The sequence below is a fragment of the Danio rerio genome, chromosome 15, assembly GCF_052040795.2.
Source record: "Danio rerio strain M-AB ecotype USA chromosome 15, GRCz13ab, whole genome shotgun sequence".
NCBI lineage: Eukaryota > Metazoa > Chordata > Actinopteri > Cypriniformes > Danionidae > Danio > Danio rerio.
In genome coordinates, this window is record NC_141035.1 from 44,507,204 (window position 1) to 44,530,272 (window position 23,069).

Below are 23,069 nucleotides of genomic sequence, written 5' to 3' on the forward strand. Positions count from 1 at the left end.
AATGACACTTTTTAACCCTATGGTTAGGTTTGTTTTTTGGGTTAGATCAGGGGTTTCAAAGTCAGTATCTGGAGGGCCGCAGACCCGCACAGTTTAGTTCCAACCCTGCTCTTACACACTTAAGTTGCGGTCACATTGGACTTTTCTCCCCATAGACTTCCATTCATTTGCACGCGAATGCATCAGACAGGAAACGCAAGCTTGTGCGTCAAGTTTTGCAGATCGCTGCGTTGTAAAGTGTAAATTTGGTGAGCTCTGACCTGCGAAATCGCATCACTTGACTGCGTGAGACCAACCGAGGATCAAAACATGACCTCTCTGGACAAAATTTTAAAACATGGACCAATCGCTTGCTTTTTTTTAATGTCTAATTATCTTGTTTAATCCACCCCTTTTTGCAGCACCGTAGACAGAATTTCACATGCACAAACTCTAGTGGGACCGCAGCATTGTTTAATCCTTGGTTTGGTGTGAGGCTGTGTCTGTAGTTTTATTTCATCAGTTTCTAAAGCTGCGCTCACACTAGAGTTTAAGCTTGCGAAGTTCTGTCATATGGCGCTGCGAAAAGGGGCGAGATTAAACAAGATGATTAGACATAAAAAACGATGCGAGCGAGCGATCGGTCCATTTTTAAAATTTCAGTTCAGAGAGGTCATGTTTATGATCCTTGATTGGATTAAGTCAAGTGATGTGATTTCGCAGGTCAGAGTTCAACAAGCTTGAACTTTCCAACGCAACGAACTGCAAACTTGATGCACGGCCTTGCATTTCCGGGCTGTCGCATTTGTGTGCGTATGAATGGAAGTTTATATGGAGAAAAGTGCAGTGTGACCGGGGCTTTACCTGTAGGTTTCAATCAAGCCTGAAGGACTCAATTTGTTTGATCAGGTGTGTTTAATTAGGGTTAAAGCTAAACTGTTCAGAGCTGTGGCCCTCCAGGAACTCAGTTTGACACCTGTGGGTTTGATCAACCCAGCTTTTTTAAATGTATGTAACTTGCACACAGCCATGTGAGTAAAATTATTAAAGTGATGAATTCTACTACTGCTAGATTTAAACATATCAGATTTTTTTTCTTGCTTTTAAAAGGGTATTTTTAAATAATTACTTTTTGATCTCACACACTTGTAAAGCTATCTGTAGGGGATTTCTCATAGACGTAATGATTTTAATACTATAGAAACTCTATATTCTATCCCCACAACCCCTAAACCTAACACTCAAAGAAAACTGCATGTTTACAGTAGGTAATCCTCTGTGATTTATGAGCCGTTTTCCTCATGGGAAACAAACAAATGTCACCACAGGCTTTTTATTGTCAATGTAGTCATATACAAAGAACATTATATACATGTGCGATGAGATTAAGTGCCTCTCACTACTCAATGCAAACATGTAAATATATTCTCAAATATATCTAAATAAGGGGTGTTATGGTGGTGTAATGGGTAGCACGATTGCCTCACAGCAAGAAGGTCGCTGGTTCGAGTCTCGGCTGGGTCAGTTGGCATTTCTGTGTTGAGTTTGCATGTTTTCCCTGTGTTCGTGTGGGTTTCCCTTTGGGTACTCCGGTTTCTCCACAAGTTCAAAGAAAAGTGGTTGGTGTAACTTTAAATTCTGTTTTATAATCATTTTTGAAATAGCAATTTAATGAATATGGTTATTTAATTGGCTTTTTAATCTGATAATTAATTTAATTTTGACAATTAGTCAGATGATGACTCCTGGTCTTAAAGACATTTTCTCTGCTCGATGATCCTGATAGAACCTTCCAGAAGCCCAAACGCAGGGTACAGTGGTTCAGTGAAGCTGGTCTGGACTCTGTGAAGGAGGGTCATTGTGTCAGAGATGCTGTAAAAGGACAAAATTCCTGCTCTGTGGTCCAGAAACACTCCTATTCTAGAGGAATCAAAAACAGGGACTGAGACTACTTCACTGTCATGTTTAAAAAATACATTCTCTTTAAAACGGCTCAATCTCCAGGACTGCTTGTTGTAGCCAAGTCTAGAGTCATCAGTGTTTCCTTTACGACTGATTCCTTTGTAAGAAACTGCAACAGCCCAATTTTTGCCACTACACTCAACCTCCCAATAACAGCGACCAGTCAATCCCTCCTTACACAAGACATTACAGTATACAGCAAACCGCTCTGGATGATCAGGATATTGCTGGTCTGTATCTGAATATGATATTCTCCTGTTTTCTTCTGACAGGATGAGTTTTTTGTGTGCAGTGTTTGGATCCAGATGAGGCTGATAGAAATCTGAAGAATGAACAAAAACAAATACTGAATAAATTGACTACAGAATGGTCAAATTGTAACAGATAATATCCATTGTAATTAGCAATTAATGCATTTTGCCTTAAAAAAAAAAAAAACTGTTTAACTTACAACACAAAAATTGGTTGTACGTCATTGGTTCTGGAGGCTTTACAACATGAACATTTGACACTAAAAAAAAAAAAACAAGATTATTAGTTGGTTTATCATACGAATTATAAATTATATTAAATTTCAAGGCATTCAGACCTTCTTGAGAAAATGTGTCTGTTTGCTGTCGACAGGCATCCTCTAAAGCTTCTCTGAATGCTGAGATTGAAAGGTCTTTAAAAAACTGATGAGTGTGTGAAGTGAAGCTGGGAACATCTTTAAATGTGGGTAAAACACACACAGACTCGCAGCTCTGAAATGACACAAATACAGCACTGTTTGCTTTGGGAAAAGACTGAATCAGTGAGTTTAGTACACAAATGTGTGATGAAATGCCTTGTATCACCTTCAGACAGTGGATCTGGTCTTCAGTAGTGAGCAGTTTGTGGATCTCTGCTTGTGTTTTTCTGAGTTGTGTCAGCTCTTGATGCAGATGTTGGTGAAGTTGCTCTGCTCGATCTGTCTCAGTCTTCTCCTGAGCTCTGATCTGCTCTTTAATCTCAGAGCGTTTCTTCTCCAGAGAGCAGATGAGCTCAGTGAACACCTTCTCCATCTTCTCCACCGCCTCCTCAGCTGAACTCTGGAGATGGAGACACAAACATGTGATCACGCAGATCGTGGCTGTCACACTGATAAACAATGATGCAGTAGATGCAATTTCTTTTCTTAATTCTGGTGCTGAATCTTACTGCACACAGTCTGCCTGTATTGAACAATAAAAAAGTGCACACTTCTTGTTTTAAACTAATTTATTTTAATAAAAGAACACACAAAGATTCATACTTTTAGATTTTTTGTAGCTTCACTGAGGTCCTTCTGTCCTTTCTCTCGCTCCTTGAACAATTTTAGACACTTTAACTTCATCTCCTCTAACTCTTCCTAAAGATGATAACAAAAAAAAGAATGTAAAAATAGTAAAAACAAACATTACGCCTTCTCAGTCTGGTGAACAGTGAAAATAACCACTTATAAACATGTAATGTAGTTGTTAGCTCCTACATTACTGAATATTCTTGCTAATAAAAGCATTACCTTTTTACTAGTCCATTCTGAATCCACAGACACCACACTGTGTCCTTTATGATTATCAGTGCACATGCAGCAAATACACTGATGATCATCCTGACAGTAAATCTCCAGCGGTTTCCCATGACTGGGGCAGATGTTCTCCTGAATGTGTCTGGAGGCGTCCACTAGTTTGTGCTTCATAAACGCAGGAGACTCATAGTGAAGCTGCAGGTGAGTTTGGCAGAAGGAGGCCAAGCACTGCAGACAGGACTTTACAGCTCTGTTCTTCTCTGTAGAGCAAACATCACAGTCCACAGCAGCATCAGCAGCAGCAGGCGTCTGTAGGGCCGTCTTCTGCAGCGTCTCCATCATCTCAGCTATCAGTGTTCTTCTTCAGTAGAGGTCTCTGACTGAAGCTCTCTCTGCATTGGGGACAGCGGTACGGCGGCCCCTGCTCCTTCAGGCTCCAGCCGTCAGTAATACAGCTCATACAGTAACTGTGTCCACAGGGAATCGTCACCGGCTCCTTCAGCAGATCCAAACACACTGGACAGCTGAACTGATCCACACACTCACTTGAGGACGACTCAGACATCTTTGCAGATACTTCAAAACAATCTGCCACATATAAACACATTCACATACTTAATGAATAACCACATGTAAAATTCTAACATCAAACATAAAAAATAATCATCAATGCATCAAGTAATAACATGACGCCAAGAGATTATAACACATAAATAACAAACAGTAACATTTAAATCGCTTTAAATGTCAGCAAAATTAGTTGATAAGATGTTCTTACCTGGTTATATAGAATAAGTTAAATCTTTCCTCCCTACAGCTTTGAACAAACTAGAAGAGTGTGTATCGAGTGGCAGAGGAATAAGTTTCATTTCTCTGGAATTCCAATCCAAACACTTCCTGGTTTTTAGTGTGCATATGTGTGTGTGTAGAAAGCAAAGTCAGCAGACAACAATCATATAATTTATGAAACCATGATATGCACTTTAGATCTATCTATCTATCTATCTATCTATCTATTTATCTATTTATCTATCTATCTATCTATCTATCTATCTGTGTATGTATGTATGTATGTATATATATATATATATATATATATATATATGTGTGTGTGTGTGTGTGTATAAATATATATATATATATATATATATATATATATATATATATATATATATATATATATATATATATATATACATACAGTTCTAACCAGAATGCATTCTCGACTGTAAAGTACATGTACACTTCCTAAATTGATACTATTAGGCTACATTCATTCATTCATTATCTTTTCGAATTAGTCCATTTATTTATCAGGGGTCGCCACAGCGGAATGAACCGCCAACTTACCCAGCAAATGTTTTACGTAGCAGATGCCCATCCAACTGCAACCCATTACTGGGAAACATACACTCATACACTGCGGACAATTTAGCTTACCTAATTCACCTATGCACATGTCTTTGGACTTGTAGGGGAAACTGAAGCACCCAGAAAAACCCCACGCAAACACTGGGAGAACATGTAAACTCCACACAGAAATGCCAACTGGCACGAACCAGCGACCTTCATGCAGTGACGAGGCAACGCTACCCTCTGCACCACCCATTAGGCTACCCTGCTGAAAAATCCAGCTTACACCAGCCTAGGATGGTTTGCTGGTTTTAGCTGGTTGACCAGGCTGGTTTTAGGGTTTTTTTGACCACTTCCAGGCCGGCTTCCAGCTCTTTTCAGCCTGGTTTTAGCTGGACAGGCTGGGAGATGACCAGCTAAAACCAGCTTGACCAGCCTAGCCACCAGTTGTCCAGCTTAAACCAGGATAGTCAAGCTGGTTTTAGATGGTTATAGCTGGTCACTTTCCAGCCTGACCAAGTAAGACCAGGCTGGAAATGTCTGGAAACCAGCCTGGAAGTGGCCAAAACCCCTATAAAACCAGGCTGGTAGACCAGCTAAAACCAGCCAACCATCCTAGGCTGGTTTAAGCTGGATTTTTCAGCAGGGTAGATGCACAATATAATAAATATCCAATTAAGGCCACAGACAGACTTGTGGCCTATTTGACTTCTCAATCCTCAATAAAATTAATGTAATCCCCAATAAAAGAAATTATGTAAACCGATATTAGACATACTCATTACATCATTCTGTTAAGGAAACCACCCTTGCAAATGTTTATGGCAACACATAAAGCAGAGGTTCATACAGCGTTGCTCTTTATTTACCTTGCACAAAAAACAGAATATAAGACCAAAAAGATTGATTAAATTACATTTTATACATTAAAGGTGTTTAAATTAATACAATGATGTCACATATCTAATAATGATTCATAGAAGTATCTTTCATTTGCAAGTAGTTTTAAAGACATCCTGTCCCTTTTATACTGGTCTGTCTCTTCTACTCAGGGGCGTAGAAACCGGGGGTGATCGAGGTGGGGGTCAGGGGGATCCGTCCCCCCTTACTTTAAGAGACAGACCATTTAGAAATAGGTGATTATCACCTAGGTGATTTCATACAGCTGTCGCCCCCTCTTTTAAATTGTCCACCATCTCCCTGCCTCTACTCCTCTGCTTAATAATTCTGACAGAACCTTCTCCAATCCCAAACGCAGGGTACAGTGGTTCAGTGAAAGTGGTCTGGACTCTGTGGATGAGAGTCATTATTTTAGAAATGCTGTAAAAGGACAGAATTCCTGCTTTGTGATCCAGATACACTCCTATTCTAGAGAATTTGAAAGGAGAGATGTTGACTTGTTTTTGATTATGTCTGACGTAGAAACTCTGCTGACAGTGGGTCAGTCTCCAGGACTTGTTATTAAACCCCAGTCTGCAGTCATCTCCATTTCCTTTACGACTGATTCCTTTGTAAGAAACAGCTACAGACCAGTCGTCTCCAATGCACTCAACCTCCCAATAACAGCGACCGCGTAAACCTTCTCTACACATGACATGACAGTAATCATCAAATCTCTCTGGATGATCGGGATATTTCTGAACTTCATGTGCATGTGATGCTCTTCTGTTTCCTTCTGAGAGGATTAGTTGTTTGTGGGCAGTGTTTGGATCCAGCTGCAGCTGACAGAAATCTGATAAAGAGGGAGGCACAATTCAATTTGAATATCTACTGATAAGAATAACTATACATTGCTTTTTTCAACAGATAAATTGGTAATAAATGTTATTATCCGCGTCATTCTGCAACATATTAAAATAAAACAACTTACACTGTGAAAATTCATGCTGAATTTTTGGTTCTGGAGACTTAGCAATGTGGACATTCATTACTAAATATATGAAGTGATCAAACAGTTAATGTTTTACATTTTCAATATCATGAATAAAAATGTAAAATGAATTTACATTTTAAAAACATGCATTTTTATATTTATTAAATCATTCAGACCTTCTCTGTTTATTGCATCTGTTTGCTGTTGACAGGCGTCCTCTAAAGCCTCTCTGAATGTTGAGATTGAAAGGTCTTTAAAAGACAGATAAGTGTGTGAAGTGAAGCTGGGAACATCTTCACATGTGGGTAAAACACACAGACTCACAGCTCTGAAATGACACAAATACAGCACTGTTTGCTTTGGGAAAAGACTGAATCAGTGAGTTTAGTACACAAATGTGTGATGAAATGCCTTGTATCACCTTCAGACAGTGGATCTGGTCTTCAGTAGTGAGCAGTTTGTGGATCTCTGCTTGTGTTTTTCTGAGTTGTGTCAGCTCTTGATGCAGATGTTGGTGAAGTTGCTCTGCTCGATCTGTCTCCGTCTTCTCCTGAGCTCTGATCTTCTCTTTAATCTCAGAGCGTTTCTTCTCCAGAGAGCAGATGAGCTCAGTGAACACCTTCTCCATCCTCTCCACCGCCTCCTCGGCTGAACTCTGGAGATATAGACACAAACATGTGATCATCATGTGGATTATTGATGTGATAGTAATACTGAAAAAGAATGCAGTTTATGTTAATGCTGTTTTTTGGCAGATTGCTCAAAATAAGCAAACACTAGTCACTACAGATATAGACATTTTTTTCTCAATGACAACTTGTATCGAAAATTACATAAATATATACAGTGCATCCGGAAAGTATTCATAGCAATTAACTTAGCTGCATTCATCTTTCCCTCTATCCTGACTAGTCTTCCGGTTCCTGCTGCTGAAAAACATCCCCACAGCATGATGCTGCCACCACCATGCTTCACTGTAGGGACAGTTTTAGCCTGGTGATGAGTGGTGCCTGGCTTTCTCCAAACGTAACACCTGGCATTCACTCCAAAAAGTTTAATTTTAGTCTCATCAGATGAGAGAATTTAGTTTCTTAATAGTCTTGAGAGTCCTACAGATGCCTTTTGGCAAATTTAAGTGGCTTCCGTCTGGCCACTCTACCATACAGGCCTGATTGGTGGTTTGCTGCACAGATGGTTGTCTTTATGTAAGGTTCTCCTCTCTCAACAGAAGAACACTGGAGCTCAGACAGAGTGACATCAGGTTATTGATCAGAAATTCTTCTGTAACCTTCCCCAGCCTTGTGCCTCGACACAATCCTGTCTCGGAGGTCTACAGACAATTTCTTTGTCTTCATGCTTGGTTTGTGCTTTGACATGCACTGTCAACCCTGGGACCTTATATTGACAGGTGTATGCCTTTTTAAATCATGTCCAATCAACTGAATTTACCACAGGTAAACTCCAATTAAGCTGCTGAAACGTCTCAAGAATGATTAGTAGAAACAGAATGTGCCCGAGCTCAATTTAGAGCTTCACGGCAAAGGCTGTTAATACTGATGTACATGGGACTTTTCAGCTTTTTTATTTTTGATAAATTTGAAACAATTTCAAAAAATCTTTTTCACATTGTCATTATGGGGTGTTGTGTGTAGAATTTTGTGGAAATAAATTAATTTAATCTATTTTGGAATAAGGCTTAACAAAGAATTTGTGGAAAAAGTTATGAATACATACTGGATGCAGTGTAGTTATGCTCCAAAAACATTTTAATTACAGTATACCTAAAGTTACATACTTTTAGATACTTCGTAGCTGTCCTGAGTTGCCGCTGTCCTTTCTCTCGCTCCTTGATCAGCTTTACACACGTCAGCTTCATCTCCTCTAACACTCTCTGAAAATGTTTTACAAAAAGATAAAAAAATTTTTTTTTAAAAATCAACAAAAAATATATAACAGTTTGTAACACCTGGGTGTTAACTAATAAACATGCAATTTGGTTGTATACTTTAAATACTTAATGCTTTGTTGATAAAAGCATTACCTTTTTACTAGTCCATTCTGAATCCACAGACACCACACTGTGGGTTTTATGACTGTCAACCATGCACAGGTAACAAATGCACTGATGATCATCCTGACAGTAAATCTCCAGCGGTTTCCCATGACTGGGGCAGATGTTCTCCTGAATGTGTCTGGAGGCGTCCACTAGTTTGTGCTTCATAAACGCTGGAGACTCATAGTGAAGCTGCAGGTGAGTTTGGCAGAAGGAGGCCAAGCACTGCAGACAGGACTTTACAGCTCTGTTCTTCTCTGTAGTGCAAACATCACAGTCCACAGCAGCAGCAGCAGCAGCAGGCGTCTGTAGGGCCGTCTTCTGCAGCGTCTCCATCATCTCAGCTATCAGAGTGTTCTTCTTCAGTAGAGGTCTCTGACTGAAGCTCTCTCTGCATTGAGGACAGCGGTACGGCGGCCCCTGCTCCTTCAGGCTCCAGCAGTCAGTAATACAGCTCATACAGTAACTGTGTCCACAGGGAATCGTCACCGGCTCCTTCAGCAGATCCAAACACACTGGACAGCTGAACTGATCCACATACTGACTCGAGGACGACTCAGACATCTTTTGGCCATGTTTTCATGTTTTTGTTCATTGAAAAAAAAAGTACTTCGGTAAGAAAAGTGAAATTTTTATGACAAAAACAGTACATATTATAGCAGTCAACCTAAAAAGATGTTCACTTTAGCTTATTTATAATGTAAAGTAGATGGCGGTTATATATTAATCCAGCACAACTTGTATTTAGCAACTAAAGAGAAGTGTTTTAGTCATGATCATGACTGAAATGTTTACATTTTCAAGGAATTGCTGATATGTACAGGGAGAAAAAAAAACATTAGGCAACTAAACATCTTGTACGTAGACTACTTGCTAGCAATTGTTTCATTATTTAAAATGTTTATTAAAATTAACTATGATTTTACTACCGCAAATATGGAATACAACTTTATTTAAAACCAGGTTTTACTACAAAGGCAATATTTGGAGTAGGCCTGCAGTAAACACAGAATAAAGCTACCACAGTTTTCACAGATAACCATAAAATAACGTATTTTTAACAAAACATTTGTAGTAGAACTACCGTTACTACAAAATTATGAACACAGGGCTTCATAGCAAAATAAAACCATAACATTAGTCGGCAGGAAAGAGTTTATGTTTTCCAAAACAGAAACAAAGTGACCCGAAAACAGACCACATCACCACGTTATTCAGGTCGGCTCGACTTATTACCGATAACACTGTATATAGATATTATACAAAACAAAGTGGTTATAAATAACGTTACGAGATTAAAAACGCTATCTCAAGAGATCTTTCTTCAAAGCAGACAGGTTCGGATGAGCTCTTACCTCGACAGCAGAAATGAAATGTTATTGCTTTTACAGGTTTGCCAAATTGACCAGCAGGGCAGATCTAAAAGCTGACAGTAGTGACGAAATAAGTTTCATTTCTTCTGAACTCAAAACGTCCTCGTTTTCAGCGTTGTTATGCCCTCTACTGGTACAATGAATAAAAATCAATCATATTATTTTATTAGCCACATTGATCAGATATAATTCAAGCTGTAGCACATAATCTTCTATAGCCTTTTTACCTCATTGTGGTTTTGGCATGAAAAAAGCTATTGAAGAAGATGTACTACAGCTTTGTAATATCTGATCAATGTGGCTAATATATGCGATTGGTTTTGATTCATTGCAAAATCATTATACACATCAAAAATATGTAGACTATTCAACTGAATTAGCCTATAAACAAAATGACAGAACCACAGTTAAAGAAATCCATCTGAATGGCACATTTTCTAAATTACACATACTGTAGGCACATTTTACTCAAGAAATGTTTGGACAGTAACAGACTCTAACTTTAAAATGCCTGAACTTAAGCCTACAGGTTATTAATAATTAAGATATTTGAAATGTAGCCTACATTCAATTTCCAGCATAATTCAATTATGGTTCAAAGAATAAGCATTTCTAATATAAAACATTTAAAACATCATGCCATTGAAGGTTGGCTGAAGTAAAGATAGCAAATCTTGCATTACATTTCACATATAAAGATAAAAACAACCACTGTGAAAGGTAAAAAAAAATGCATTTTGTTACCCTATTAAAACCCTAAATATCCAACATGATAATCTACATCTACAAAAATGAGGTCATTTAACCTCAGCATTTATGATTAATGAGAGAATCACCATTTAATACATTTGTTAACATGCAATTGAGTGAATATTTGTACTGTATTGTACTGTACTGTACTGAACATACATAAACTACATGTTGATCTTTGGCATTTGTGAATAGTTCAGGTAATTCATTACATAAACTGTGTTTTTTTTATTTGGTATTTTTTTAACTGTCCTTTATTCTATGATTTTGACTGACGACCCAGACCCAGAATAAAACGCAGGGTACAGTGGTTCAGTGAAGGTGGTCTGGACTCTGTGAAGGAGGGTCATTGTGTCAGAGACACTGTAAAAAGACAGCATTCCTGCTTTGTGATCCAGATACACTCCAATTCTAGAAGCAGGAGGAAGACGGACATGTGCTTTACCATGTATGAAACTGAAATTCTGCAGATAATAGCCCAGTCTCCAGGAAATCTTGTTGAAGCCCAGTTTACAGTCATCACTGACTCCTTTACGACTGATTCCTCTATAACAAACTGCTACTGCCCAGTATTTGCCACTACACTCAACCTCCCAGTAACAGCGGCCAGTCAAACCCTCTCTACACAAGACATGGCAGTATCCATCAAACCGCTCTGGGTGATCAGGATATTTCTGGTCTTTATCCGAACATGATACTTTCTTGTTGTCTTCTGTCACTTTGAGGTTTTTGTGCGCAGTGTTTCGATCCAGATGAATCTGACAAAAGTCTGAGGAGAAACAGACAAAATCACAGTGTAACAAACCACTGGTGGCTATTTTTTACATAATGTCTATCTGCCTTCAACTTACACTGCAAAAAATCATTTTGAGTCTTTAGTTCTGGAGGCTTTACAACATGAATGTTTGACACTGAAGAGACAAAACAGTATCATTAATTTCCTGCTGAGTGTAAACAAAAATTCACATTTCAAAACATGCAAACCTTCTCTGCTTATTGCATCTGTTTGCTGTTGACAGGCGTCCTCTAATATCTCTCTGAATGTTGAGATTGAAAGGTCTTTAAAAGACAGATGAGTGTGTGAAGTGAAGCTGGGAACGTCTTCAAATGTGGGTAAAACACACACAGACTCACAGCTCTGAAATGACACAAACATTTTTGAGTTGAATAAGAGAGAACAAGTATGTACCTTTGCTTTCATATGGAACATTCTCATTAAAATGACTACTACTAATGACCTTCAGACAGTGGATCTGGTCTTCAGTAGTGAGCAGTTTATCGATCTCTGCTTGTGTTTTTCTGAGTTGTGTCAGCTCTTGATGCAGATGTTGGTGAAGTTGCTCTGCTCGATCTGTCTCCGTCTTCTCCTGAGCTCTGATCTGCTCTTTAATCTCAGAGCGTTTCTTCTCCAGAGAGCAGATGAGCTCAGTGAACACTTTCTCCATCTTCTCCACCGCCTCATCTGCTGAACTCTGAAGGTGGAGACACAAACATGTGATGATCATGCAGATTGTTTGACATAATAAATGTTATTTTGCCGACCCCAGTCAAATTCAGGTTTTAAGAAATCGCCAACAAATGCCTGAAATCACAGGCACATCGCTGCTCGTGCACGTGAGTGACAATCACACAGTATGAACTAAAGACGTGATCTGAGAGAATCACCGATGAGTCGCCGATGCCTGTGAGATATTTGGCATGCTAAATATCTGGAGCTGTCGGCGATTCAAATCATGCCGTGTGAATTGAGTTTTGACTGAAAATAACATCAGCGATCGCCTACAGCCAATGAGAGAGCGGCATTCACTTGTGTGTGTGTGTGTGTATACCTGCTGCAGGCCAGCGGGAGGCTGGGGAGAAGTTAAAAGCGCTCCTTTTCAGTTTATTTGGACCCACGAAATGGAGGAAAAACTAGTGGAGGTTTGACAGGACTCAGGAGCAACCATGTCTAATTGACGTTTCATACAGAAAGAAATTAGTTTATTATCAACGTTGAGGAGAAATGGCTAATTCTTGCTTCTTTCTCATTATGTAGTTAATAACAAAAGATATACTACGTGTTTTTGGCAGTGAGACGTAGTTTGGACGAAGTTGTCGGCGATTCTTCCTATAGTGAAGTCATGCAATGGGAATGTCCCTGTCGCCGATACATCTTGCAGTGTAAACAAAGCAGCGACGAAACGCAAGCCCAGATAGTCATGCAGTGTGAAAACATCTGTGAAACGACTACTTTGAAAATCATGCAGTGTGAACTCGGCATTAGAGTTAAGGTACGCATTCACCTTGAGAACCTCATCTCTGTTCACAAACACAATGACTTTAGTTTTCTCTTTGTTTAACTGAAGAAAGTTTTGGCACATTCAACTGTTCATTTCATCAATGCACTGTCAGAGGGCTGTAGTCATTTGGCAATAAGGCTGACTAGATCTGAGTGTCATCAACAAAACTGTGGTAAGAGATGTGGTTATTTCTCATTATTTGGCTCAGTGGGAGCATATAATGGATGAACAGGAGAGATGCCAGAATTGAACCTTGTAGGACTTCACATGTCATGGGTGTCCACCTTGACCTATGGTCACCTATAGACAAAATAGTGGCTTGTAAACATTCAGGATGCGCGCGCATCAAGGTGGAGTGCTAGCATTTAGCATTTACCTTCCTGCAGAATTCAGTCCCAACCCTGATCAAACACACCTGAACCAATTAATAGTACCTAAAGCAGCACTTGATAATTACAAACAGGTGTGTTTGGTCAGCGTTGCAACTGAAATGAGCAGGAAGGTAGCTCTCCAGGAACAGGGTTGGTGACCCTTGGTCTAACAGATCGATTTGCTATAGCACCCTCCCAATGGATATTGGATAAGACGAAATGACCAAGCATCCAGCCTGAAATATACAACTATCTCGTTAAAACTCTAAGTGATTTAACAAGAGAAAAGTTAAAGGCCTACAAGTCTTTGGATGCCTACAATGTTGTTCAGTGTGGTCATGTGCAAGAAATAAAGTTCCATGATTACCAGATTCAAAACTTTGTAGTTCTAAAAACCGAGGTTCTGCCTAGCCAAAGACAAGGAAAGAAGAGATGTACAAGGTCTGGGTAATCATCAACAAGCAAAACAACTGCATTCCAGGCATCCCAAGTCTCCCGGAAGTTGCACACCCCTCTCTCCACCGCATCCCTACTAGCTCTTCAGCTACGTCTCCCGCAACTGACCCCCACAGCTATTCAAGTACATCGCATACAACTCATCCCCACCGCTCTTCAGGTATGTTGCGTTGCGCGCAACTTCCACCGCTCTTTAGGTACGTCTCACAGGCACACGCTCCCCATCTCAGATACATCGCTCACTACACCGCCCCCCCCTCTTCAAGCTCCCACTATCCCGCTACCTCCCGCAAATCTACTCTGTATCCCCCGGAAATGACTTTTTCGAACTTGGGATGTCTGGCATTCTGACAGCGAACTGCACCTGTACGGCAGGGTATGTGAACTTACATTTGTACATTCCATTCTAAGCATTCAGTGTCCGCAGTTTAATTCACCGTATTTACCTGTTTTCATTGAAATCATTGCTGCAATCAGAAACGAGTAATGTGTATGATTCAGCATAGCGTGAACTTAAATGATATGACATGCAGAGTCGAGCATTTTTAATTAGGTCCTCACTCCGTTCAGCTCTTCTAATGGCTGTTGGCCAAAGACATCTGCAGTTGGCATTAAAAGCAGTGTGGTGTACGGTAAAGTTTTCTATTGTTGGACTTTCGATCCTACCACACAACACATGTTTGCTATCTTTTTTTGCAACCGGTATGCGCGGTTGAAAACGTGTGACATCATGTATGACATAGGTTGGTAATTACCCTATTGACCTTATTCTAAAATGCGGAAGTGCGCCTGTTTTCGCGATTGTCTTAGAACTTCCAATTAAGACGCCTATGGGAGAAATGACTAGGAATAATAAACGGCAAAAAACGGTCAAACTACTTGCTCTACAAACAAATGTTTGCATGACTATACAGACCAAATAAAATAATATAACAGGAAAATATCAGTTTGAAACATCAAACAGCCAAACGAGCAGTTTTTAATATCTAAAAATGAATGGAAGTGAATGAGACCGGAAGTCTTGTGCCAAAAAGATTCAAATGGCTGCGCCCGTTCTTGGCGAAGAATAAGGTGAATACTGACATAGTAACCTTTTCCTTCAAGGTAAGATCTGAACCAAGATCTGAACCAATTGAATTAAAAAAAAAATATTTATTTTTATAACCAACATGGTCCTTTAATACAGTGTTTCTCAACCACGTTCCTGGAGGACCACCAGCTCCACACATTTTCCTGGTCTCCTTAACCAAACACACCTGATTCAGATCATCAGCTCATTAGCAGAGACTAAAAGACCTGTAATGTGTGCGAGACAAACGAGACATCCAAAGCATGCAGTGTTAGTGGTCCTCCAGGAATGTGGTTGAGAAACACTGCTTTAATACATCTAAAGAATGCTTAAATAGACATACTTTAAAAAGCTTCATGGCAATGCTGAGCTCCTGCCGACCTCTCTGCCGCTCATTGATCAACGTTTGACATTTCAACTTCATCTCCTTTAACTTGTTCTGCGGACGTAAAGAAATTAATAGGCAAAAAACGAACAAGTCAGGCAAAGGGGGTTTTTACACGGTGAATTGAAATGACAGCTTTTAAATATATGTAAATTCATAAAAAAAAGTTAATATTGTTAATACAATATTTGTATCGCTGACATTTAAATACACACCTTTTTATTGATCAATTCTGCCTCCACAGACACCACACGGTGTCCTTTATGGCTGTCAATCATGCACAAATAACAGATACACTGATGATCATCCTGACAGTAAATATCCTGAGGTTTTTTATGGTTGGGGCAAATGTGTCTGGAGGCTTCGACTAGTTTGTGGTTCATAAATGCAGGTGATTTGTAGTGAAGCTGCAGGTGAGTTTGGCAGAAGGAGGCCCAGCACTCCAGACAGGACTTTACAGCTCTGTTCTTCTCTGTAGTGCAAACATCACAGTCCACAGCAGCAGCAGGCGTCTGTAGGGCCGTCTTCTGCAGCGTCTCCATCATCTCAGCTATCAGAGTGTTCTTCTTCAGTAGAGGTTTCTGTCTGAAGATCTCTCTGCATTGGGGACAGCGGTACGGCGGCCCCTGCTCCTTCAGGCTCCAGCAGTCAGTAATACAGCTCATACAGTAACTGTGTCCACAGGGAATCGTCACCGGCTGCTTCAGTGGATCCAAACACACCGAACAGCTGAACTGATCCTTTTGTTGACTCAGCATGGATTCAGCCATTTTGAAATTTCTACTGCTGAAACAAACAAACAAACTAAACAAAAACAAGATCAATACCTTACAATTTTCTATTCATGGATAAGCTTAAAACATAACTAGTGATCATTTTAAAGTCCACAAGAATCGGAATCTTCAACAATTTTGTTATTTCAAATTGTGACATAGTTCATAGAGAAACGGAATATTAAATTTTTTAAAAGTGGGCGTGGCTTGTTTTTTCTACTGCGAGCTGATTGGATGTAGCAAATTAGGCGTTTCAAGTCGTGTCCTTGGGAGATCACAACCGTTGAAAGCGTTGTAAGTAAAGAACAGGAGGTATGGCATCTCTTTGGGAGATCCTAACAGGTATATATGTGAAGACCGGGGCTGGCGGGCACGCCGTTGCAAAACCGCCCAAATTTTCAATTACCCGCCTTTGTCATTTTTTACCCGCAAAAACAAACTCAAAACCACCCAATCTGGCAACACTGCCACTCACTGGAACCCAAGTGCCTCTGCAGCGAGCAGTGTCTCTCAAAACTGACCGTTGATGAGGCGTGGTATATCCGCTTGTTAAGTGGTGACGTGTTTGTGACGTATGTATACTGTTTCTGGGTCTAAGCCGCCATTCGAGTGGAGAAATCATTCGTTTATGATCACGTTTTATTCATATCACACATTAAAGTTAATTTTATATAAAATCATAGTGTAGACAACAATCCCTGGGCTTGCTGCATAACAAATACCAAAAATGTAACAATTTATAAAAAAATGTATCCCTTTCTGGCCATCGGATATTAGGCATGGACATATATACTGCGATCGTGATTTTCGAAAGCCTTAAATCACTTTGTAAACGTTTATTATTACCATTTCATGAGTCTCCCCATTCAGTTGAATAGAACACTTGGACCCGGAAGCCGCTTCGCGTGACGTCACACTTAACAAGCTGATTAGCCACTCCCAATACCTCAAACCGACGTAATCTGAGAATAGACCTTTTACGCAAAAAACGGAAGTACGTCAACAACGTGTAAACCCAGTTCCGGTATGAGTTTTTTGGCGGAGAAAAGGCAGCTAGAGTGTTTTCGGCGAGCCTGAGTTGTCTTCCGAAGTTAATTAAATAAGTAATTAAAAACATGCAATTAAAATAGGGGAGAGCGGGGTAGAACCTAACACAGGGCCAGTTGTAACACACTTGTTTTAAATACTTCCACACATGCTAGTATGGTAAATTTTGTGTATTTACTAGATGTCACAGCAATAAATTGTTTCATTATTAAAAAAAATATTTTATTTTATTAGTTGAGTTTCGTGAACAGCTTATATTATTAACATTAATTTGTTCAGGTAGATATGCATAACGGTACACACAGGTGACTAGCGTTAGCTAAATACACTATGAACAATCTTAACTGCATTAAAACTATGCCCTTCCTCTCTTCGGATCGCCTGTATCCATTTAGGTTTCAGGTTTGGAACCACAGGAAAAGAATGAAATAAAAGGTAGGGCTGTTTTTGGTTAGAAGACCAACAGCCTGGAACACAACAGAAACTGCGATTCTTCGACTTTGCCATTTTTCGTATCTGCCGCTATGATAACAGGAAGTTCTAATGCACTACATTGACGTATTTCCGTTCTAAAAATGCGGAAGTGCGTAAAAGGTCTATTTAACTAAGCACAAACAGGAAGTGCCTTCTCTGATTTAAATGAAACATTAGAAAGACATTTTTTTCTTAAAAACATGCACAGATGAATTGTTCAGCACAAAACTAGCAATGTAAGCTAACAAAATCATATGGTTAGTTTTGATTTCATTTGTAGCCTGTTTAAGAGCACATCTGCACAGCCATTGGCAAAATCCGAATGAAAACTGAAAGCTCTTCTCCTCCGTGAGCACTTTACCACATCTTAAAAACGAACAAAACATTTTGCTTCTGTAGCGTTTTTTTATAACAATGTCAGGTTTACAGCACTTGTTATTGCATTTGAAATGCTTAATGTGCCTGCCTTATTTGTGATAAATTATTCTATATATGTCTAAATGACTAAACATGTTAATCATAACATACATTTACTACAGTTTACATATTAACATTTACAGTTTCTTTTACCATCACTGACAAATCAATAAAAGTTAATACAAAATGTCTTACATCCTTTCCTTGCGTTTCTGTTTGTGTAGATTATGCAGCAGTACACACCTGTGAATGCTGAAAGGGAGTTAAGTTCTGTTTCATAAGAATCCCCCCACACAGCCTTTTAAGTTTTGTGGGGAGAAAAAAACTCGCCCGAGCATGAAAGTGAAAGTAATGCTGGATAATGTGAAGGAAGTGACTTCTAAAACATATACAAAAAAAGTCCAACTCTCCACATGTAGCCTACTTTTTTTTTAAATATTAAATTTAATTAAATTATTTTTTTAAATATGTCCTGTCCTATCCTAATATTTGCTTACCAAAACGTTCAAGAATTGTTAGTTTAGTTTTCCAGAACATTTATCATTGATTAGCCAGGAAATGGGGATTGATGGATTAGGCTATGGTATCTGTAACGTTACAGTTTACTGTGACATACGACATGACTCAGCACTTTAATTCACAAGCTTTAATTCCATTTGGTCCATAAACGTCTCTGTTTAACACATTTATAAGCATTTTTTATAAAAAGATGGAGAAACGAATCACTTTAACCAATTGACCGTTATTCACCTCAGGTGTTGCCAGAAGTAGCTGACTGATTCCAGCCCACAAACTATCCAAAACCCGCCAATATGCAAAAACAACCGCCCAAAAATCTAGAGCAGTGTTGCCAGATTGGAAATGTCAAAGTATCGTACTAGAACCTGAAAATGATCGTATTTAGAGGAAAATTACCACAATATACGTTAAAATATACGTTAAAAATTTAGGCATACCTTAGGGCCTACTCACACTATGCCATCCGTACCGTGCCCAGGCCCGTTTCCCGGATCGTTTGAGAAGTGTGAGTGCGCTGAATCGCGCTCAAGCACGGTTCACTTGGCCGGCCCTGGCCCGGTTGGAAGAGGTGTGCCTGAGCGCGGTACACTTGGGCTTTGGCGCGGTACGCTTGAGTGTGAGCGCAAAACGCGCCAAAGCCCCAAACCGAAAGCGAGACGTGACTTTTAAGGGACTGTTTGATATGGATTAATAATCATTCTTACTTTTCAGTGAACGCAAACTGCCGTAGTTTATTAAAGACGCAAACTCCTCACAGCACACCAGCTGCGCACCTTCAGCAGACCTCCTCACTCCTGCAGCACGAGAGCTTAATGATTGTTTATGACAGGGGCTTAACTGATCATTTACACGACTGCGACAATAATTTTTTTATACAGTTGAAGTCAGAATTATTAGCCCTGCTTTGAATTTTATTTTATTTTTTAAATATTTCCCAAATGATGTTTAAAGAGCCCATATTATACATGAAATAGGGTCATATCTTGGTTGTAAGGGTCTCCAACAACAGTTTAATATGCATGCAAGGTCAAAAAACACTTTCATGGTCTTATAATCTGCATTTATTTTTACCTAATTATCCCAGCGACTCCTGTATGAATCGTCCAGTGATTCATTTGTTCCCAAACCCCTCCTTAGCGCGAAGCTAATCTGCGCTGATTGGACCGATGACAGTCTGTTGCGATTGGTCGACTGCCTTCAGTGAGAGAGTGAAATGCCAAACAGCTAATCAGCAATATAAAAGTAATCACAGTTCATACACGCTTGATAGTGTAGGCGTGGATTTTAGCTGCCAGTGGGTCAATGTAAATACAGACTATGGACTTGAAAATACAGACGACTGACTATTTTATTGAGCAAAAACTCCAAAAACAGTTGAGGAGATCTCCTTCTCACTCTGCTCTTTTCACAGACACACACACACACACACACACACACACATACGCACTTAACCCTGCTCCGGACGACAACGCGCGCGCACACACACACACACACACACACACACACACACACACAAACACACACACAAACACACACACCTCCGGACGACAGCGCGCGCACGCACACACAGACACACACACTAACGTTACTCCCCGTCCACGGAGCTCCGTTAACGCAGCACGCGTCGCGTTTTTAACGTGACTTTGCACACGATAAGAGAATATAGCTAGTTAACCTGATACAGTACACGCGGTTACAAGTAACAAATCACAACTAAATACATTTGCAAGCTAGAGTCAACGAGGCAACTTTAACCGCACGTACTTACACTTGAGAAATGGAGGAAGAAACCCATCCTGACGTCTATCAGTAAGTTACTCTTTACTGATCCTTCCTTTAACAAACGCTGATGAAGTATTCTTTGTAGCATGTAGCTTCCAGAAGTTTCCAGTAGTTTCCAACTGCTTGGCTATAATGCTGAGGTTTCATCTTTGGGTAGAGACTCAATATATCCATCTGCAGTGTGACTTCAATCGACCGGCATGTTTGTGTGTGTGTGTTTGTGGGTGTGTGTGTGTGTGTGTGTCTCGGTTTCTGCGTCAGAGGGCGGGGCCTCAGGTTTGAAATCTCCCGGGTTTGCGCGTGCACGTGAATAACTTGGTTTCGTTCGTACGTCATGGCGAAACACCTAATGAATCCGTATCAAGGCGACTCGTTTGAAGCATTATGAGTCGACTCTTTTTTAGATGAATCAACCGTTTTTAACACTGTACACTAACAGATTTAAGCCTTAGCTGGATACTCCACTTCACTTAGAGCTGTGTTACACACTACATGGAGGGGAATTTTCAAAAACCCATAATATGGGCTCTTTAACAGAGCAAGGAAATTTTCACAGTAGCCTATGTCTGATAATATTTTCCTTTTGAAGAAAGTTTGTTTATTTGTTTTATTTCAGCTAGAATAAAAGCAGTTTTACATTTAAAAAAAAAAAACATTTTAGGGTCAAAATTATTAGCCCCTTTAAGATTTTATATATTTTTCCTATAGTCTACAGAACAAACCATCGTTATACAATAACTTGCCTTATTACCCTAACCTGCCTTTAAAGCCTTTAAATGTTACTTTAAGCTGTATAGGGGTGTCTTAAACAACGTCTAGTCAAATATTATTGCACTGTCATCATGGCAAAGATAAAATAAATCAGTTATTAGAGTTGAGTTATTAAAACTATTATGATTAGAAATGTGCTGAAAACAATATTCTCTCCGTTAAACAGAATTTGGGGGAAAAAATAAACGGGGGCTAATAATTCAGACTTCAACTGTGTGTTCTTCCAACCATTTTAGGTATTTTCATAAGAAAGTCGATTTATAATTTGATTCAAACTGACATAGCATGTTACAGTAGAATACAGTTATATAATAATAAGCTAGATGCATAAACTCACTGTGATTTAACTATTACAGAAACAGATGTGACTTGCTATATCATATAAATATATAATATCTAGAAAGCTAGTACAATTTACGTTTTTTTTACTTGTATTTACATTGATATGATGCACATTTTACTGATTATAGTTATTTTATGTCACCAAAACTACACATATTTTATACTGTGGAAACAAGCTTCATCAGTAGTTAAAACTATTCAGTTTCGCGAAAGAGTTGTATTATTACCTCATTAGCTTCAGCTCCTCAAAATAATAAAAGAATGATGTGCAGTGGCGGGATTTTTTTAACACCATGTGACAACAGAGTTTTGACTCGTCAAAAATCCAATTCAAGATATCTACAACTGTAATTCGACTATTAGTAAATTAATTAGAGATCTTCAAATATATTTGTAAATATCTCTAAATATGATGAATTAAAGACATCTCCAAATGTATTATGACTAGTAAAAACTCAGAGATATCTCTAATTACAATTGTGACTAGTCAAAACTCATTTAGAGATATCTGCAAATATTTTTTCAATGGAAGTCAATGGAGGAATATGACTAGTCATAATATATTTGCAGATATCTCCAATCTGATTTCGTACTAGTACAATTGTAATTGCAGATATCTCTAATTGTTATTCTCACTAGTCGAATTATAATTATGACAAGTCAAAATATAATTAGAGATATCGCTAAATATATTTATGGAGTCAGAACAAAGATTTAAATGCTAAAAAGGCTTGCCATAGAGAGCGCTTCTCAACAGCGCAGCAGCGATGACGTAAGCGTGCCGAGGCCCGATAGGGTGTGAGCGCGGGCCGTCGGGGGAGACGGGAGGGGGGATAAGCGTGCTTTGGCCCGGTTCGAGGCAACTGTACCTAGTGTGAGTACGGCCTTAGAGGTTTAAACGCCACCTCCGAGTCGCTGTCCTGCGTGTGTTGCCAGATGTTAAGGGATTCATTTTGGGAGATGCCTCTGAGGTGTGCACGAGCCTATTATTCAGAGAATCTATAATGAGCCAATTTTGTGGCTTTGTTTTGACGAGGTTAACTTTGGAAAAACACGTTCACATGACACATTTGACTGGGGAAAAAATGAGAACATGATCATGTCTCTGGGACCGGGGGCGCCATTCCAAAGCCCCCTAATATTTTCTACCCGCCTATATCATTTTTACCTGCACAATCAAATTCAAAACTGCCCAATCTGGCAACACTGATATAAGCGAGTAATGCAAAGGCGCACGCAAATAAGAGGCGCAGCATGAATAAAAAATAAAATAGACCCATAACTTTTTGATTTTTCTATGTACCTCTCACACCTATTCAGCTATGTGATCGACAAAATGTTAATGCTTAAATTAGGGAGGGGTCTTAATGTAGAATGAGTGCTGGATAAGAAAAATCCAAAGTGCAGAAACAGAAATTAATTCACGTTTGAGCTGTATAATTTTCACCTAATATAAAATGTTCTTACAGTTTAAAGTTTTTTAAACTTAAAGTTCTTAAAGTTTTACTCTTTT

General features: G+C 39.2%; 2 protein-coding genes across 10 annotated transcripts; both read right to left on the reverse strand.

The window, feature by feature from the left end:
• Nucleotides 1–1,673: 1,673 nt before the first annotated feature.
• Nucleotides 1,674–10,179, reverse strand: ftr72 (finTRIM family, member 72). Its single transcript, NM_001007387.2, is given in 7 exon segments — nt 1,674–2,263; nt 2,393–2,452; nt 2,531–2,684; nt 7,117–7,350; nt 8,491–8,586; nt 8,737–9,312; nt 10,104–10,179. Coding segments are annotated over 6 exon segments (1,653 nt in total). The 5' UTR covers nt 10,104–10,179; the 3' UTR covers nt 1,674–1,730.
• ftr91 (finTRIM family, member 91) lies at nt 9,427–22,745 on the reverse strand. Of its 9 annotated transcripts, none has more exons than XM_087284718.1 (9): nt 22,439–22,487; nt 18,893–19,098; nt 18,338–18,394; nt 15,647–16,217; nt 15,390–15,485; nt 12,110–12,343; nt 11,856–12,009; nt 11,723–11,782; nt 9,427–11,640 (listed from the first exon to the last, which is right to left on the reverse strand). In XM_087284718.1, exons 4-9 carry the CDS (start codon nt 16,199–16,201, stop codon nt 11,126–11,128), a joined length of 1,614 nt encoding a protein of 537 aa, XP_087140844.1. In that variant the 5' UTR covers nt 16,202–16,217; nt 18,338–18,394; nt 18,893–19,098; nt 22,439–22,487; the 3' UTR covers nt 9,427–11,125. The 9 variants fall into 9 exon arrangements, with proteins under 9 accessions (XP_087140844.1, XP_087140847.1, XP_087140845.1 ...); XM_087284721.1 differs by having other exon boundaries at nt 15,647–16,214; nt 22,439–22,484; XM_087284719.1 differs by lacking the exon at nt 18,893–19,098 and having other exon boundaries at nt 22,439–22,485.
• Between the last annotated feature and the right edge of the window lie 324 nt (nt 22,746–23,069).